We start from the raw sequence: 18,765 nt of genomic DNA, 5'->3' as shown, positions 1-18,765 counted from the left end.
GTTAGTCAAAGTCATGTATATTAATAGTGTCAAAAGTCAAAAACGGGTAAACTACTAGAAATCGGAAAGAGTGATGATGATAAAACCTTGCAAAAGATAATATGTTAGAAGTAACGTAATAGCAATTTGTTTATTTGTTTTCCCGTATTTATTAAACATCGTACGTATTTATATATACTATATTATTTGTCATCTTTCTCCCTCCTCTACTTTTTCTTCCTATCTTCTAGCAATTGGGTAATTTATGTATTTGAAAGAGTGAGGTTTGGCCAAGTTAAAATCTGGTAAATGAGAGTAATGTCAATGTGCATAGTGTGTACTAAATCACCAATTTAAGATAATTTGTATTAACAGGATAAGAATTTGAGACAGTCTTATGAAAAAGGCCGAATCATTAGTTCTTGAGGTTGTGGTAGTGATCGGAGAAGTTTTTCAAGAGAAAATGTAGTGTTTTTTTCTTTACACTAATCCAACGTCTAGTTTTACCCAACATACAATAAAGATTTTTTTCGACTTAAATAGTTGTTGTAGTAATTATTAACTGTCTCGTTAGTGATTTGCTATTGTGTCATATGTTAACACTTATTTAACCACTGAAAGTTACTCGAAACACAACTTTTCAAAAGCTAGTAAAACTTTGATCAAGTGCAAAAAACACTTCAAAAGTTGTTGTCAAACACGTTTTAAATTTATGATTATGATAGATTAATCCATAACAATTAACTCATAATCGGCTACTATTGTTAAAAATAAGTAGGTTTTGTTAAAGAAAAGTAATTGTTGTGAGAGTGGTGATAATTATTAGCTATTGTGTTAGTTTTTAGTTGTCATAAATGTTTCAAATGTTTAGTAAATGAGCAATTGTTTTAGAATGATAACGAAAATTAAGTACACTCTATTCTCAAAAACTACCTCTATCTCAAAATCTAATTTTTGTTTCTATTTTTAAACACTACTCTAACAACTAAAAGACAGTTCAAACAAAATTCCTATTATCACTACTTTTTATCATTAGTTGTTTTTAGTTGAAACTCTACAAAATACTTATTTTCTTCTTTTTAAATTGAAACATTTGGATTTTTTCGCACTAATCAAGATATGATTATGTCTATTTATATCTTTAGTTATATATCCGTAAAAAATATGCAAAGGTGTTAGTTTTTTTGAAAATACATACTGAGACAAATCAAATAAGATCTCATATAGTAACTACGTTTTTTCTCACGTATTATTTATTATGGAAGGTCAAAGGACGAATATGAATAGTGAAAAGGTCAAAATGTTGCAATTAAAAAAAACGAATGAAGTACTTAAAAAACTATTGTCCATACGGCTCGTAATCAACTATCGTGACCGTTAATGAAAAGATACCACAACAACTGCTTCTGCATTATAGGACAATATTTTGTACATCATATGATCATCATTATTGATTTACACATCATCCATTTTTATTAATTATACCCAAACACTACATGCATGATTGTAAAAAAAAAATTAATTTTATAAAACTACTTATCAGAACGAAATTAACAACATCGTATGATTATGTTTCCCCTCCTCACGTAGACATAAGTACATAACACAAAAAAGTAGGGGTGATCAAGGTGAGTTCGGGCCAACCCAAGAATGGGCGGGTTTTGGGCAAATATTTTCGGCCCGCGATCGGACCCGTTCCGATTTTTTGGGGAAAAAAAATCGAGCTATGGGCAACCGATAATTTGGAAAATAGGCTAAATTTCAACATGGTCCGAAAAGCCCACTAATCCCGGTTCGAAATAACGAGTTTTGAGGCTGTTTTTTTAGCCCACACCTTTGGCTCGAAACGACCCACTTTTTTTGATCAAACCCGACCCGACCCATGATCTCCTCTATAATAAAAGTCAAAATAAAAAGTGTAAATAGTATTAAAAGTCAATATAATTATTAAAAAACAAAGCGATAGTATTAGCATCAAAATATGATTGATTATTATCAATATTATTACTTAAAAAAAATTGAGTAGTATTATTACAAAAATCATTGCTAGACATGTTTTATCTTAATCTCTTAACTCTTAACCGTACATTCTTCTCTCTCCTTGCACGCAAACGCCATCATATCATAGTCCTCCACTTCCAATACCAGGTCACTCCGGTACCCCCTTTCCACTACGTGACAAACACTTACCGACGAAAACCGGTCAAAAACCGACACATTACAAACTCCAAATCTCATTTCCACCGGCTCTCCCGGTTTTTCTTTATCTTTATCATATTTTCCTTTTACTTATTACAACATCTCCCATATTATTCGTATTTCTCAAAAGTCAGTTTCTATCTACTTATTTTCCCCCCTTTCTCCGACGATCACCTTCGATCTCACCGATTTTTCTGTGAGTTCTTCTTTTCTCTCTCTAATTTCATCATCTTTAGTTAAGATCGAATTATATATTCACTTCATATGAATTTTTTCATTGATTAATTAATAATCGTGCAATTTTTTGTTGTTTTATATGCGGATTAGTTCTTGTTATCTGATTTTTTCACGATTTGCGTATTTTAGTTGCTTAGGTTTTCGATTTCTGGAATTTGTGCATGTTTTTTTTTACTGATTTCTGGATGTTATAGTGAATTTTTGTCTCTTTGATTGATTTTTGCATTGAACAAATGTGTTTGATTGAAGTTTTTTAATTGTTGTTAATATTAATTTTTCATTTTGCATCAGTTTTGATTGATAGTTGCCTGAAATATATGAGATGAGGTGGCGATTGATTTTTATGAAGTTTCATCTGTGGCAATTGTATCATTGATGTTTATTCCCTAATTTATTTGTTGATCGTTGAATGAAATTTGAGCTATGAATGTCGCTGTGATAGTATTACCTTTCTACAGTGTTGAGTAAACTCCAACTATTATTGGCTCCGGTTTTGGATGAATCTCTGAGCAAAACTTGATGTTGCACCTTTTTTTTTTTTTTTTTTATCATAATATCTGCATCTTATTGATTGATTAAAGCCCTTTACTTGATTAAAGCTAATCATTCCATGATTATTAACGTTTTGGTGTTTAGAGATGATCATTGCTTTGTGAAGGGACTAAGGTAGAAATATTTTACAATGTGACTCTTTAGTTTGGTCAAAGAGCTATAGTAGTAAATTTGCTTATGACACATGATTTTGGTTTGGCACCATGAGGTTTTTTGTATTGGAGCACCATGAGATAATAGGATTAGCTATTTAGCTGTATATGTGGTGAGCTATCCTCTCACTTGATGACAACAACAAATGTGGATGGATTTATTCTATAAGAGAGTTGGGAGAACCTTTTATACTCCCGCCCCAAATAAAACTTCCCATTTCTAATTTCTGGCAGTATTCATAAATAAAGAAAATCTTCCAAATCTTTTTCCAATATATAAGAAAAAACATAGTCATGTGGAATCTTGTTTGATTTGTCTCATTGCGTACATTAGGAATATCAAAATTTTATAATTCTTTACTAATATGTAATTAAAGATATCAACGATACAAAACGTGCATTAGAGAAATGGGAAGTCTATTAAGGGACAGAGGGAGTATGTTTGTAATTTGTGAATAATGTTTTTAGAAATTTTGATTTATGTCATTCTGACAGAAGTGTAAAGATGAAAGATAGTTTTGTTAACTCAGTAGTTGAATGATCTGGGTATTTGTCTTTGATTTTGTCAAAGAGGACCCTTTGCAGATTAAAATTTTATTAGACGGGCTCCATGATGCATGCAATTATGTTGTAGTTGCAACTTCGAAGTGTTATTCTTGATCTCTTTTGTTTTATTGATTTTTTTTTTTTTTTTGGTTTTTTTTGATCCTGAGATAATCTGATATTTAAGATGGCTGATAACGAGGACATAGAGGAGACCACCTCTCGTGGGATTGAACAAGAAGCTCCCAAGATGGCCGACACCGAGGAGGGAGAGGAAGCCGCGCCACGTGGAAATGAATGGGAAGTTGTGTCACTAACAGCTTCTACTTACGCTGCAGCTCCTGGTCCTAGGGGAGATGAATCAATCCACGAGGAGAAGGATCCTTCTTTAAGTGAAGATTATGAAGCAGAAACTTCTAGAGCTCTTTTTATGTCTGGTCACTTTGTCTTTCCTCCAAGTCAGCATGAAAATTTACCCATAGAACGTGAAAACTTAGAAATCTCCAAAGGAGTTAAAGACGATGAGCCTGCTGGTGGAATGAATGTGGCTAATGAGAGTAAAGCTGAGCAGAAGGAAGAAGAGAACTGGAAGATAGAAGGATTGAATGTGCCGGAGGAGTTTCCTGGAATTCCATTACTTGAAGACAAGGGCAATAGGATCCTATCAATTCATGGTCCAGGATTTGACGAAGCAACAACTCTACATGGGTTGGATGTTGATGACAAAGAACAAGATGTGTATGGAGCTGCTAAATTTAGTTCATTTCACAGTGAAACAGAAATTGGTGGATCACCGGGTTATGATGAAAGTGTTGATCTTGCTGAACCTTCTGACTTTTGTTTAGATCCGTCATCTTTTAGATCCAAGCCTCCCAAATCTGGAGAAGAAGATGAAATTGATGACTCTGAGCTCCCTTGTGGGGCTTGGTGGAAAAGAAGAGTGGTCTCTTTGTGTGCTCAAGTGAAAGATACAAGTGCTTTTTGGTCCATATTTGTTGCCGCGGCTGTAATGGGTCTTGTCATTCTTGGGCAACGGTTCCAACAAGAGAGGTGGGAGGTTTTGCATCGGAGGTGGCAGCTCAGCATTGGCGATGAGGTATCGTTTGTTGTTCTTTCTTTTAGGTTGGGATATTATCAGTGATAGATCTGGCGTTTATTTCTTTCTTGATATGTGTAAGACTTTGTAGAAATGAATTTACACATAGTTGTTGTCCTGAAACAATAGTCTGGAGTGCTACCAGAGAACCAACTCAAGCAAATTATTGTTCATTCATCAGGCCATTTAGGAAATAAGAGTTGTTACATAGAGAAAACATTCATCACTGAGAGACAGTTTTCAGGAAAAAGATCAACAGCTATGTAATCTTTCATGGATACAAAAGCAGCAGATGGGTATCGTTATGAATCTGAGAAGATTAATTTGGGCACAGTGTACAGGCATAAGAGACTCTAAGCGCAGAACTCTATCCAAACAAATAAATGTCAACACGTGCAGACTTTGATTGGGGCAGATCCTATTAGGCCTTCCTAACTGTGTAGCCAGGTACCTTAGAGTAGTCATGGGACACGACCTACAAACTCCAACTGTTAGTGTGCTGGTTGCACAGGAACGAAGCTAAGTTTGCAGTGGGTAATCCAGTGACAATGCATCTTCTTGCAAGCACCTTTGGTGGCAGCAAATTATCACTGATTACTGTTGAGTCTTTGTAGTGATGATATATTACAAGTATTGAGTTTCATCCTGCTTTTCTGTGAAAGTTCTGACTTGCTGTGGGATGTTTGCCTTCTAAACAGAACTGGAAATTAGTTGGGGTGCAGGGTACTATATTGCTGTAAATTGAATGGGTATTTAAGAGTTTTAGTACTGACCTCAGATCTTTACTGATGGAACATAAATAAAGGCTGAGACCTGATAAACAAACTTCCTAGGATTTGCTAACACTTCTTAGTCACGCCTTTAAAGACTGTGCTTGCTGATAATCGCTATGCAATTGAGAGTTAGGTTCCTGTGAGATCTACCACAGACTCTTTTACTGATAATAGAGTTGCCAAAAATCTGAGTATCTTTACTGGCTCACACACATGACCCTAATAAGATGTTCTCTCTGCTTCTACTGGGTTTAAAGGAAATCTACATCCATCCTGGAACATTTTAACCACAGCAACTGGGATTGTAGAAAGGATAAGAGGTACGAAGGAATTCTAGAAAGCCAAGACTGTGCAAGTGTACTTTACCCCTTGGGGGGAAAGGAGCACTCTTTTAGACGTCCAGCCTCCTCACAGTTTTCCTTGCAACAGGGTCCAATAACTCAATAAGCACTCTTCTGAGTTTTTAAATAGCCTGAGATGAGTCAAAGGAAGACGCTGTATGGTGGAACTGGCAAGAGATGAAAGTACCAAGTAGAAAAATGGAACTTTTGCCTTTTTTTGACGGTGAAAGAAGATAAAAGAGCATTAATTTCTTGATTAATCAGCTGATATAACATAGAATTATTAACCCACAGGAAACCAGCTATCTGATATGAGATTTAATAGGAAAATCAACTTTTGCTGCTGGTTACTGGTATTATTTATTGGCACTTAAGTTCAGCTGGAACTTAAGTTCTTGCGTTTCTCTTAATATGACAATAAGCTCATTGGTAAATTTCATAGGAACTGTGGTGTTGAAATACAAATTTTATGGTATGTGCAATTGGTGTCCAGAAGTGTTTCATAAGGGTTTATGCTACATATCTGGTTTGTCCCTTATCTTCTTTTTTATTCTTCTACTTGTATTCTTTGTGTTATGGTTGGTGGTAATACAAGAACAACAATGTTGGCATTGCATTCATCCTAATTGATTGGGTTGGCTCCATGGGTCAAGACTCATCTTCGGTGCTTTGATTAGAACTGATGAAAAGAGATCGTGAACGCCTATTGTCTGTTGCTAAGTGTAAAAGTTCCAACTCCATCCCCATATTATCTGAACTCTGAACCAAAAGGGAGCCGATTTTCATGACCTGGGGGAGGGGTAAAAGTTTCTGTTGGCTATGCTAAAAATAGAGGTTGGACACAGATTAAACAGACAGACATGCGTGATTGTGTGGGCTTATGATAGATATGTAAGGGGTAGTTAGTGCAACATGCATCCTTAGGCTATAAAAGTAACAAAACCTTGCTACCTGCTTACATGGAAATCATTTTCTATCTTCAATTCATTTTAGGCACAAAAACATGTTTATGATTGTTCTCCGTTCTGTATTCTTTCATCCCGACTCCTGAGATCATTTTTGTCTTTTTAGTTAAAGATAGCAATGCAATATCATTTGTCGAATATCCTTACAATGACCATCATCTTAATTGCTTGACCTTGTAGATCACTTGTATAGAGATGGAGAATGTATAGATTTTGACTCTTGATTCACATAATATATGTAAAACTCTCTTTGCAGAAATCGGGAAGGATCTTGTCACGCCTGAAAGATATGATTGTTGGAGGAAGTCGCCGTAGTACATATATCACTGCTGCCTCTGCTGACCATTAAGATGACGACGAAAAATTCACTATTGTGTTGAGAAAAACGTGAGATATACGACAGAACTCTGGTAGATTGATGTTTGGAGAAGGATGATTCAGATGATATTCTCATGGAGCTAACTCCGAATTCCGAATTCCGATAGCTTTTAATACTTTTGTTTGCTTCGCTTTGTTGTATTGTTAATATTGGGTAGCTGGACTTTGCATATGGTTCCCTAAAATGGCCTCGCTTGGCCCTTGCTTAATGAGATTAGAAGTGTCCGAACTTGGCTCAATTGCAAAGTTCTAATTACTTGGTGAACGTTCTGTTCTGTTCATTATGGCTAAAAGCTTGTATAGTTTTAATTTGTGCAGTTGATTGTGCAATTGCCATTTTGAATTTTGCTTTGTATAATCTGTTCACTGGACGTGTTTGCCATTTACACTCATCATTCTTAGCATTAAATATTAATTATTGACTTTCAACCTATAAATACCCAAAGATTGAAACAATTCTACAATTTATACAAAAATTATCAAAAGAGACGGTCTAATTTTAATATAAAAGTAGACCTAGGCACTAAATGAATTAAATTAGTCACTAAAAGAAATTAACCTAGTTACTATTAGGCTAATTTTTTTTTTAATATTGTGCTTATCATTGTCTAATTTTGATTAAAAAGTAAGCGGTTTTTTACAAAACAAACTCCAATTTATAAGTTTTAGATTTACTAAAAAGGTAAATATTCATAGCTTTCCTAAACTGCAAATTTAACCTTCTTATCTTTGATAATTATCTTGTTTAGATATTAAGCACACAATGTCTTTTGAGTTTTGTGGTGTTCTCAATTTGGATTTTTACGAAGATACAATATTTCATTATAGACTTTTGAAAAGTGCAATTTACTCCCTATGTTCTTAAATAGAGTGTTCATTTTTTCATTTATGAATATCCCAAATAAATTTTTCATTTTCTTATTTGGTATGGGTTCACCAATTAGAATATTTCACTTCTCCATTTTAGCTCACATACTTTCTCCTTAATAAACATTCATAAAAGTGTACCCACTTTTATATTTAATTATGATTTGACACAATTAAGGTCTTACATATGATTTATTCTTAATACTTGTGCCCAAAAGAAATGACCACTCTATTTAGGGACAAATGAAATATGTCTTAAATTTGATTTACATTTTGTTGTAACAATTAAATCTCAATAATTTTTCTCAATGTTCTCGCTTAGGGTTGCTTATTGGTCGAGTCGAGCTTGAACTGTGATCTGCTCAGCTTGTGTTCGTTTAAGTTTATTCGAGCTCGAGCTGAGCTTTGCCAAATGCTAAACTAGCCTAGCTCGAATTGTTCACGAACAAACTTGACTCTTTATCACCCTTAGTTTTTACATGTTTTCTTTGTTTTTCCTTTTTTAATATTTAAGATTTATAGATTTTCTTTCCGACAAAGGAACTATTAACTTATTATTGTGCAATATTTACGTTAATATAAAAGTATAATTGAGTCCTTTTACGAGCTTTGCCTAGCTCAGCTCGACTCATTAAAGTATCAAGTCGAGCTTTGATCGACCCGAGTCCGAACTGGTCGTGAACCGGCCAGATTCATTATCACCCTATCTCCACTCATATTATCTAGAGTGTAATTCACTAATTTATCATTTCTACCCAATTACACATATCATATTCGAAAACTTTTTTTTACCACCCTGAAAAAATGATTTTGTTTCACAAATTATAATATAATAATCAACATTACTGAATGCTTGCTTCTAACATCCTAGAATGGTACTAAATGCTTTTAAAATGCTACCTAAAAATAGTTTCGAATAAAATTAATTGGTACCAAAATGCAATATAAATACAATTTGGAAGATACTTGAGTACAAATCAAATTTTCTTTTTCTAACTTTTTTTTAGTACCAATTACAAAAGCATTTTGTCATTGTTACTAATGAGGTTTTAGTACCAATTACAAAAATCAAACTTTCTCTCTCTCTGAATTCTGAAACACACGACTGACGACACTTCATTGCCGACCACCGACGAGCACACTGGAAGTCCGGCGGTGAGGAGGCGCCCCCAGTTCACTTCAGTCGAGTTGTCGACTCACACTCTCAAAAGCCACAATACACAGTAAGTTTTGTGTTAGGGTTTTTATTTTGTTTTTCAATTTTCATAATTTCCTACTTTATAAGTTTAAATATATTAGATTCTTGGATTAATTAAATATTTAGATGTAAATTGTTGAATGTTGATATTGTTCATTAATTAGTTTGGGCTTGATTATTGAAATTCGGAATTGAAATCAAATATTGAAATTGAAATTTTGACAATCAATTAATTTTTATCAATTCAATTAGGAAATGAAAAATGATACACCCAAGTCAAGTAATCTTATGTATCGAACAATTTTGGATGTTTTTATCAATTCAAAATTTCCCCTGCTGGTAAAAATTCAAATGTATTAAATTTTATCTGTGGGTATTTTGCTAGCCGGTATTAAAGACGCCCACTTTCAAAGTTTACATTAGACATAGATACAGGATATTGCATGACTAATTTGCAACTGTTTCCTCAATTTTGATAGTATTTTCACTTTCTTTTTTTTCCTTATCTTTAGGTAGTTGTTACTTGTAAAGCAGTAAATGATAAGAAGTATATGCAGATTCCTGCTCTAAATCATCATACTATTCTCCAACATTTTACTAACTAAACTAGATATTACTTGTCTCATGCTATCTGTTAGTATATAGTAAGCTGTAAAAGAAAACACAAAAAACAAAATCATGCTATGATAGATATCTTCACAAAATCTACATATGGCTACATGTATACAATTGATATTTGAGGTGTTTGATCATACTATCATAGTTTATCATGAAAGTAAATTGAAACAAAAACACTTTTTTTTTTTGGCTAGCAAATACTAAACTTAGTGTAACATAAGTTACATAACCTTAGAATTATTTACTCTATCTACTCCTACTCCTATTTGATGAATAAAACGACTTCAATAGTTATCTATATATCATATAAATCTATATCTTTTCAGAACTCTTTTTATCGCGAGATTTATACTAATGTTGTAGTATTGCTGTTGAACAAAATCAATGTTTTCATAATTTGGATATTTTGGTTGTAAGACTTATGTATTGAACAATTTTTGTGAACTTTTTTCCCACTACTTTTGTGTTTGTTGTATGCCCGTATCTCCAGATTCAAATTCCTGGGTCCACCACTGACTGCATTTGGGAAATTTATAAGATTAGACAAACAAAAATGGGTAATGAAGAATCACCGCAATCTACTAGAAGAACAACAAGATCTTTGGCTTCTGCTAGTACACAAACACCCAGAAAAAGCATCAGTTATAAACCAACAATTAGAGATCTTTTATATAAGAATGATAAACATTTAAGCTTGGATGATCTTCTTTCTAGTTTCCCTGGTAGAAATAATGAAATTACTGAGGTTTTATGTCACGTGGGTCCCTTGAATTCTCCTATGTTTCCATTGTTTATCTATGGTGCTGCTTCCACTGGAAAAACTAGCATCATTCTGGAGGTTTTTCGACATTTGAAGCGCCCGTTCGTGTATTCGAGCTGTGTTTCATGTTATAGTCCTAGGATTTTGTTTGAGTCCATCTTGAATAAGTTGGCCTTTCATGTAAGGGTTGAGGAAAATGATTATTTGAGTGTTAAGAAGTGTGACAAGCCCTCTGATTTCGCTAACTTTGTTCGAGAAGCGTTGGTGAATGTCTTGGACATTTTGAAGGGGAAATCTGAGAGAACGAGTGGAAAGAGAGCGTGTAAGGATGATATAGGGAAGATGATTTACTTGATTTTCGACGATTTTGAGCATGTTCGAGAATGGGATAAAAGCGCTACTGTTTTGCCTTTTTTGTTTGGCCTCTATCGTATGTTGGGTTTGCCTGAAGTTGGTATTATCTTCATCAGTAAAGTGTCTCCTGATGCTTACTATTCAAATTCTGGTCACATAGAACCTATCCCCTTGTATTTCCCTGGATATACGGAGCAGGATCTTCATCAAATTTTCATGCAGAAACAATCGAAACCTGAGCAAATGTCGAATTTTCTTGAGTAAGTATTTTTTGTGATTTGTGAGTTTAAATCCTGTTGAAGTTTTTGCTATATATCAACTTAGTGACTGGTAAGGATGGTTTGCGCTTCTGTTCTTGCTTTGCAGTATTTCACTGAATCCTTTCTCTAGAGTTACGAGACAAGTTGATGAATTATCTATTGCATTACGTCCACTGTACGAGAAGTACTGCGAGCCCTTGAATGATCCAAGATCTAACTTTTGCTGGGAAACCAAACAGAAAAGAGAAGATGCAAAGAGAAAACTTTATAGTCATCTTGTGCCCCACATTCGTCCTTCTCTCAATGAAGTATTCAGAATTTCATCTCTTGAGGTAGAAGCTAAAGCTGATAAAGTGAAGGGGAGGGCGAGTGTGAAAAAATTGGGAGTTCCTGATGAAGAGTTGGATTTCCACATGTCTATTTCAGCAAAATATCTTCTTATTTCAGCATTTCTTGCTTCAAGAAACCCTGCTACTCTTGATGCATCATTGTTTGATTCAACTGGAGGTCCTTCTAATGGCAAAAAGAAGAGAAAGTAAGTTTCTTCATACTGTTGAAATTAGCATTTCATTATGCAGGCTGTGTCCTTTTGAGTTAACACTCCCAATTGAAGTGATTGATCGATCATCCTATGATGAAGGTTGGCCAGTGGCACATTTTCTCTTACTGTCATCATACTCAATGTCGGTTGCTAGCATGTATGTCGTCTGTGTTTAAATAGTCAGACTGTTAGTTGATGAACCCGGTGCTCAAAACTTTAAAACTTGACCATCTTTCTGATGTATGATATTCTGTCATGAAATTTTGGCAAATTTTTCATGAATGCTTGTATCAGTTTATTATACTTAATGTTGGTTTTAATAATATTTTTTCCCTGAAGGCGAACTCCCAGCTCTCTTTATTTGTTTTCCTTGTGGAAGTATGAGCTATGTTCCCATTTTAGTGGGCACTTGCTTGGTATTCTCTTATATTTTTATGGTTCTTTAGGTGTTCTGAGAAGGCAATGGAGCAGAAGGAAATGGCGGAGCAGGAATTACTTATGAAGGGCCCTGGGACTTTCCCCTTGGAAAGGTTGCTAGCTATCTTCCAGTGCATCACGTATGGGGAAGACAGTTCTGTTGACGAAGAGGTGCGCAATGAGGACGACCCTCTGGGAAGCGAAGTAGCTCAAAATGACCTCACTTCTAATGTTCTCTTGCAAGTGTCTAGTCTATGTAATGCTAATTTTATAAGCAAAGGGGGAAGTTGTCCACTGGAGGGTTCAACTCGTTACAAGTCTACTGTATCCGAAGAATTGGCTCTGAAGGTAACTTCTAATGGGATTCAGCAAGTGTTCTTTCACTTGACATGTATGTTATCTACATTTGTTTCTCATTTCTTGAAACTGCTCACAGGTTGCGAGGAGCCTCAAGTTTCCCCTTTCAAGATACTTGTATAGACGATGATATTGCATTGTAGAAGCAGAAAGCCAGTTTTAACTTTTAGAGTACAGATCAGAAGTTGTTTGTGCTTCTTGTATTTATGCCCACATCAGCAAATTGTTGCATCTCAATGGTCATTGAAACAATTGACATAGGATTTACAGATCTTGAAGACCGTTTGTCCTCAACTCTGGACTGTAGCATAGAACGCAAGATTCATAGCTGAAGGGTGATAATACACGAGTTGATCCACAGGTATGTGTGTTCCGCTACAGAAAAATATAAGCTCATCTAAATGATTGCTGTACCTGCTTTCTTTTTTGGTTGATCTACCAAGGTGCACAAATCGGATCGCTTAAGCATCATGCACATTAACATTTAACATCATTGTTTGATATGTTAGCTGTGGGAAGAGAAGTTAGGGAGAGGTATCATGCAAAGTGATTGATTGTTGATGAATGCTTCATAGAGTATTGCTCTTACATTCTGTAAGCATTGAGATCTTGAATCTTTTGTGTGGGGAACAAATTGGAGCTTGAGCAGCCTAATCAAAGTAAGCAGATCCAATAGTATACCGGGGCAAGTCAATATAATCGAGGCCCATGTAATGGTCCAAATGCCCGTGGACGTTTTTTTGGATGGGTGTTCTCTTTGTTGGGGTTGGGTGGGTCCATAGAAGACTTGAATGCCAATTCAAGTGGGTTCTAAATCCAAGTCTCCTTCAGCCAAATAGTAGAAGGGAAGTTGACCTAACTATAAATGTACTGCTTTCCTTTCAACTACCTCTTCACCAACCATTGATCTTGTATAATATAATGCAGAAGTAGTCAACCCGAATTTCAAATACAACTCTCCTTTTTTATGTGATTGTACTGATTTTTGTTCTATTTGTACTAACTTTAATCGGAAAATTTTCACTAATAGTCTAATATATTTATAAAAAATTAGTATGTGAAATACTGTCGATTTATCTCAATGTACATTTACAAAGTAATAATAGATTTTATTTGTTAAAGGTGTGCTTGCAAGCGTGAAAATCATAGGATTACAACTTTACAACTAACAAGAAAACATAGGATATAACTATATAACTGTGATCGGGTGACTTTTTTTTTTGTAAATTTATGTCATTTAACTAACAAGAAAACACAAGATTTATCTCAATGTATATGATTCTTCCGGACAAAAAACAAAAAGAACTAGTTGTATGCGGTATACTCTTCTCCATTTACACATTACCTCACCCGTAATTGCCAATTTTGAAATGATTGCTAATATGAAATAAGAAGAGCCGGATTAGTGATCTGAATTCCAACAATAGTTAATTACGGGAAATTATGCATCTTTCAATGTATAGTAAAATGAAATCTTGTTAGCGTTCGGTTTCTTTCCGTGTATATTTTTGAACACCAATTTCCTATAATTTTTACTTATTAATAATGAAAGATAGTAATGATTGAGATACATATTAACAAGCTTGAAAACATGAAGTGGTGCAAACTATTTATAAGCGAAGAAAATATGAATTTTGGATCTAAATCTTGTTCCTTTCGGACCGACTTCCGAAACAAGTTCTCTAGAAGTAATTTTTGGCATGCTTTCCTCAGCTTTCATATTGAAAACCTCTTTACAAACCCAAAATATTCGCACACATTACAATTTACACATACAAATTAAACGGTGATGTCTTAAATCTTAGTAATAGATTAAATTATGTAATGCAATAGTCAACAACATCATTCAAAAACTTGTCAAACTAACCATACTTTAGTAGGGACTAGGGTGTAACATAGTTACATTAAACAGGCAACCTACCTATAAATGTATCACTCCATATCAATGTCTTCTTTTCCACCAAGCTGGTATAGCGGTAAACCCAACTTTATTACAAAAATATAAAACTAGGGCTAAGTTGTTATCATGCATTTGGACTCTAATTAATTTTCTTTTGGAAGGATCTACTCAGTTTGTCAGCAAGATGTTGAGTTTTTGGCAATTTCTTGCAAAGAATAATTTTGAATTTCTCCTATACAAATTCTTAGTTGCTCACCCAACCCTAACCTAGCTTATCTTCTCTTCTTAAATTCATCTTCTACTTATGTTTTTTTTTCTTAATCACTACACAATTAGAAATTACATCCTAAACCCAGTTACAAGTTAAACTCAATTTTCTTGGGTATTTGCTTCTTATTATTTGTGCAAAAGTATGAAAAAATGTATTATGGTTATCTTGAGGGAAGTGTTATCAAACAACTAATGAAGTTATATGGTTCTTAATCTTTGTTAGATTGTGTATGTTAGAGATTTCATCTCACACTCTCTCTCTCTCTTGCTAGTTAGTAGTTACTAGTACCTTCAATATTTCCAAACAAACATAATAGTTGTGGGCTAGTTTCTCAACTAATCACAATAAATATTTTTCACTCCATTGAATGCACCAACTTAAAAGCCCTGTTGTGTTAGGTGGATTGGAAATACATTTGACAGAGGAGAAGGGAAGCTTCATGTTGTGTTTGAGCCTTTGAGGTATGAAACTTAACTCTTTTTCCCTTTTAGAAAACTCCAAATAGTAAATGTTAGCATATGTATTCTCTCTAAGACTTTGACTTTTATGAATTATATATTATTATACTAGTTGATAGTTTTATGAATCTACTAAATTCTACATGATCTTTAATTTATATAAAAAAAGGATTTTTTTTTGTCAAATATAGCTTTTTAAAGTGACTGCTTTGTTAATTGCAGCCCTTTCATTTCTATATATTTTCAGTTCATCTTCTTTGGACTGCCCTCGTACAAGGCCACTCACCCAGAAACCCAACAAGCCCCAAAACCCTTCCCCCAACGGCCCAACCTCCAACAATATTGAAATTTTTTCTTCTATCAAGATTTAAATTTTGATATCTTATGTGGGAGATAAGAAGTCGTACCATTGGATCTAAAGGTCCTCGACAGTTCATCCATTATACTTGCGTGTTCTTTTATTATGGATTATTATATGTCCTTGTATGAAAGTATGTTATAAAATTCATTATCGTATATTCTTTTACTTTAAAAACTTTATGCGGTTACCCCTCGTGTGAGTAAAATATGAAAATGGTGCATAGTGCTCCCATTTCTTATTCACAAATTCACTGTTACATTACCAAATTTACTACAAAAAACAACCCTATACAATACATACAGGCTACAGCTACAACAACTACCCTTAATTTTGTGACTCCATTATTTCACCACCTCTACTCTACCACCTTCCCATCTCCTTTTTCCATTAATGTGAGTACAGAAAAATGGTTACTAGTTAGCACACATCAAACTTTTCTCTTCAGATTAAAGTGGGTGAATTTATTATTTATGAACTACAACTGGCCTTACTTATTGCTCTGTCTTTTATATTTATTACCTTCCCTTTCTTATATATTTTCTACTTCTCCACTCTCACTCACCTCATCTTTCCTTTTCTCTTTGTTCTTCCCTTATTTTTCTCTCACTTTTTTCTTTCCATTTTCTATTTCTTCCCTCATTTTCTTGCACTTTTTTCCTCTATGTTTTCAGGATTCTAACGAGGTAAGATGAAGGCGACTCACTTGCTAAATTAAGTGCCATATTTGAAGATCGAAACCAATTCAACAAAAGGAGATGCAAATTTTGATGATATCTTTTGGTCAAGTATAGTGTTAAGAAAAACACTGAAAAATCTTGTAGAAGTAGTGATTTTTTTTGCAAGTAAACCCTCATTTTTCTGCTTTCTTCTACATTACGTTAACCCCATTACAAGATACTAGCACAAGAAATCATTTTGATAATGGATATTTTTGTGGGCTTGCTATTATTAACTGCTGTTACATCTTACTTGCTATGGTTTACCTTCATGTCACGCTCACTTCGAGGTCCACGTGTCTGGGTTCTATTGGGTAGCTTACCCGGATTGATCGAGAATTTTGAGAGAATGCATGATTGGATGGCTGATAATCTCAGCGCGTGTGGTGGCACGTACCAAACATGCATCTGCGCCATACCTTTCTTGGCAAAGAAGCAAGGTCTTGTTACTGTAACGTGTGATCCAAGAAATCTAGAGCATATACTCAAAAATAGGTTTGATAATTACCCTAAAGGTCCTACATGGCAAGCTGTGTTTCATGATTTACTTGGAGCTGGAATCTTCAACTCAGATGGTGACACGTGGCTCTTCCAGAGGAAGACAGCTGCCCTTGAGTTTACAACTCGAACCCTCCGTCAAGCCATGGCTCGATGGGTTAACCGATCAATCCATGCACGGCTTTGTCCGATTCTTGAATCGGCTCAAAGCCAAGCCGAGCCAGTTGATCTCCAAGATCTTATGCTTCGGCTTACATTTGACAACATATGTGGCTTAGCGTTTGGTAGGGATCCCAATACATTAGCTCCGGGATTACCGGAGAATAGTTTTGCCAACGCTTTTGATCGAGCCACAGAAGCATCCCTCCAACGGTTTATTTTCCCGGAGATCATATGGCGGCTTAAGAAATGGCTTCGGCTTGGGTTAGAAGTCAGCTTGAGCCGAAGCCTTGTCCAAATAGACAATTATTTGTCTGATGTCATAGAGACACGTAAGCAAGAATTGCTGAATAAGCAAAGGGACTATGATGATTTACTCTCAAGGTTTATGAAGAGGAAGGAATACTCATCCTACTCAGACAAGTTTCTTCAACAGGTGGCATTAAATTTCATCCTAGCTGGACGTGATACATCCTCTGTGGCAATGAGCTGGTTTTTCTGGCTTGTGATACAGAATCCTAAGGTTGAAGAAAAAATATTACATGAAATCTGCAATGTCCTGATTGAAACACGCGGTACTAACATTGAAAAATGGCTTGATGAGCCATTGGAGTTCGAAGAGGTGGATCGTTTATTTTTCCTTAAGGCAGCATTGTCAGAGACCTTAAGGCTGTACCCGTCTGTGCCGGAGGACTCGAAGCATGTGGTTGCTGATGATGTGTTGCCAGACGGTACATTTGTGCCTGCAGGTTCATCGATATCGTACTCAATATACTCTGCAGGGAGGATGCAGAGTACATGGGGAGAGGACTGTTTAGAGTTTAAGCCAGAAAGGTGGTTATCTCCTGATGGTAAGAAGTTTATGATGCATGATCATTTCAAATTTGTGGCATTCAATGCTGGCCCTAGAATATGTCTAGGGAAAGATTTGGCTTACTTACAGATGAAGTCAGTGGCGGCCTCAGTGTTGCTCCGCCACCGAATGGTGTTGGTGCCAGGGCATAAGGTGGAGCAGAAGATGTCAATTACATTGTTCATGAAATATGGGCTTAAGGTGAATGTGCATCATAGGGACCTAAACCAAGTAATTGCAACTTTGAAGCAAGGTAAAGAAAATTTACTGTCAGAGTAACAGATACAATTAGATTTCAGGGTTTTTTACTGCAGTAAAAGAATGAAACTTTGGCTCAATTTTTGGGAAGGTGCAAAAAATTCATGCTGAAAGGTATGTTTCATTTAATATGTGAGAGAGCAAAAGGATCACACACTATATGACTTGAATATTTTCAGAAGACTTTTAAGGGTTGGGTTGTCTTTCTTACAGCTGTTTGGTCTTGCATTTCATGAGAAATTCTTAATTTTTGTATTAAGAGGGCATTTATAACCCTGTGTGTTTTGGGCCACCCTAGAATTGTAGGGCACCCTTTGAAAATTTGTTCAGGCAATTCTTTTTCAATTTTTGTTTAAATTGTTTATTGACATTTTGTAATTACAGTATATCTGAAGCAATAAAGTATTGTATTAATTTCTTCAATTATTTACGCGGTTTCTGTGCTCTTTAAGACCATGCATGACTCGTAAAATGTCAGATGGGTTGTGGTGATAGTTACTGTGGATGATTTCTTAGGTTCCTAGGGGAGCACTGAGCAGTCAGTGTCATGATATTTGGTCGTCGTTTGATATACAGGAAATTATATAAGCAATAAAAAATTTCACGATTTTCAGATTTGAGAAATTGTTTAGTTGACAGAAAATGAAAAAATGAGGGTAATGAAAATTGATGGAAATTTGGAAATGCCACAAAATGTAGGAATT

The 18,765-nt window shown here is 35.0% G+C and overlaps 3 protein-coding genes across 4 annotated transcripts; all 3 read left to right on the top strand.

The window, feature by feature from the left end:
• Positions 1-2,095: 2,095 nt before the first annotated feature.
• Positions 2,096-7,532, top strand: LOC104887248 (hypothetical protein). 2 transcript variants are annotated; one of them, XM_010671860.4, is made up of 3 exons: positions 2,096-2,374; positions 3,850-4,758; positions 7,094-7,532. In XM_010671860.4, exons 2-3 carry the CDS (start codon positions 3,850-3,852, stop codon positions 7,184-7,186), a joined length of 1,002 nt encoding a protein of 333 aa, XP_010670162.2. In that variant the 5' UTR covers positions 2,096-2,374; the 3' UTR covers positions 7,187-7,532. The 2 variants fall into 2 exon arrangements, with proteins under 2 accessions (XP_010670162.2, XP_010670155.2); XM_010671853.4 differs by having other exon boundaries at positions 2,097-2,374; positions 3,833-4,758.
• A 1,531-nt stretch (positions 7,533-9,063) lies between these two features.
• Positions 9,064-13,555, top strand: LOC104887262 (origin of replication complex subunit 5). The gene is made up of 6 exons (XM_057395371.1): positions 9,064-9,305; positions 10,389-11,272; positions 11,379-11,807; positions 12,260-12,578; positions 12,667-12,948; positions 13,097-13,555. Exons 2-5 carry the CDS (start codon positions 10,452-10,454, stop codon positions 12,715-12,717), a joined length of 1,620 nt encoding a protein of 539 aa, XP_057251354.1. The 5' UTR covers positions 9,064-9,305; positions 10,389-10,451; the 3' UTR covers positions 12,718-12,948; positions 13,097-13,555.
• A 2,763-nt stretch (positions 13,556-16,318) lies between these two features.
• Positions 16,319-18,484, top strand: LOC104887268 (cytochrome P450 86A8). Its single transcript, XM_010671882.3, has one exon. The coding sequence runs from the start codon at positions 16,499-16,501 to the stop codon at positions 18,080-18,082; it is 1,584 nt and encodes a 527-aa protein (XP_010670184.2). The 5' UTR covers positions 16,319-16,498; the 3' UTR covers positions 18,083-18,484.
• The last annotated feature ends 281 nt before the right edge of the window (positions 18,485-18,765 follow it).

Source organism: Beta vulgaris, chromosome 1 (assembly GCF_026745355.1).
Source record: "Beta vulgaris subsp. vulgaris cultivar EL10 chromosome 1, EL10.2, whole genome shotgun sequence".
NCBI classification, from domain to species: Eukaryota; Viridiplantae; Streptophyta; class Magnoliopsida; order Caryophyllales; family Amaranthaceae; genus Beta; species Beta vulgaris.
This window is presented reverse-complemented; position numbering and strand designations above follow the sequence as displayed.

What these genes read in the sequence shown, in the direction of transcription:
- LOC104887248 (XM_010671860.4), top strand. Translation starts at nt 3,850, where the DNA reads ATGGCTGATAACGAGGACATAGAGGAGACCACCTCTCGTGGGATTGAA. An exon ending in AGCTCAGCATTGGCGATGAG is followed by an intron (nt 4,759 to 7,093) that starts GTATCGTTTGTT and finishes CTCTCTTTGCAG; the next exon opens with AAATCGGGAAGGATCTTGTC.
- LOC104887262 (XM_057395371.1), top strand. Translation starts at nt 10,452, where the DNA reads ATGGGTAATGAAGAATCACCGCAATCTACTAGAAGAACAACAAGATCT. An exon ending in AATGGCAAAAAGAAGAGAAA is followed by an intron (nt 11,808 to 12,259) that starts GTAAGTTTCTTC and finishes ATGGTTCTTTAG; the next exon opens with GTGTTCTGAGAAGGCAATGG. An exon ending in CCGAAGAATTGGCTCTGAAG is followed by an intron (nt 12,579 to 12,666) that starts GTAACTTCTAAT and finishes AACTGCTCACAG; the next exon opens with GTTGCGAGGAGCCTCAAGTT.
- LOC104887268 (XM_010671882.3), top strand. Translation starts at nt 16,499, where the DNA reads ATGGATATTTTTGTGGGCTTGCTATTATTAACTGCTGTTACATCTTAC.